Below are 300 nucleotides of genomic sequence, written 5' to 3'. Positions count from 1 at the left end.
AGGAGGAGAAGCTGAGCACGGGCTCTGCTGGGTTGGGGTATCCTGGATTTGGCGTTGTCTCCCCGCTCCGCGCCCGGCACGTCGCCCTCCTCCAGCTCCTCGCCACCCCAGCCCTGCCCCCGGCAACCGCTTACTGGGTTTGTCTGTCGGAGGCGTGAGTAAGTCCCGGATCTGAGGGTCCTTGATTCCTACTGCCCACCGAAGATCGAGGGTCCTGAGAAGGGGGCAGCTGGAGGTACTGAGAGCACCGACCGCAGACCAGGAACAGACCGCTAGGATGAGGTCTTTCAGGCCTGCCGA

At 64.0% G+C, this 300-nt stretch overlaps 1 protein-coding gene across 1 annotated transcript in view; it reads right to left on the bottom strand.

Moving 5' to 3' along the window:
* Positions 1-134: 134 nt before the first annotated feature.
* Positions 135-300, bottom strand: part of LOC104513746 (lysine-specific demethylase 2A-like) — a gene marked incomplete at both ends in the record, with an annotated part of 3,251 nt that continues 3,085 nt past the window's right edge. Inside the window, one exon of the mRNA XM_010157198.1 lies at positions 135-293. Coding sequence (XP_010155500.1) covers positions 135-293 — 159 coding nt within the window. The remainder of the gene's footprint in view (positions 294-300) is intronic.

This window comes from Eurypyga helias, unplaced genomic scaffold, assembly GCF_000690775.1.
Source record: "Eurypyga helias isolate BGI_N326 unplaced genomic scaffold, ASM69077v1 scaffold23038, whole genome shotgun sequence".
Lineage (NCBI taxonomy): Eukaryota > Metazoa > Chordata > Aves > Eurypygiformes > Eurypygidae > Eurypyga > Eurypyga helias.
The sequence above is the reverse complement of the archived record's forward strand: the minus strand, read 5'-3'. Positions and strand labels throughout refer to the sequence as shown.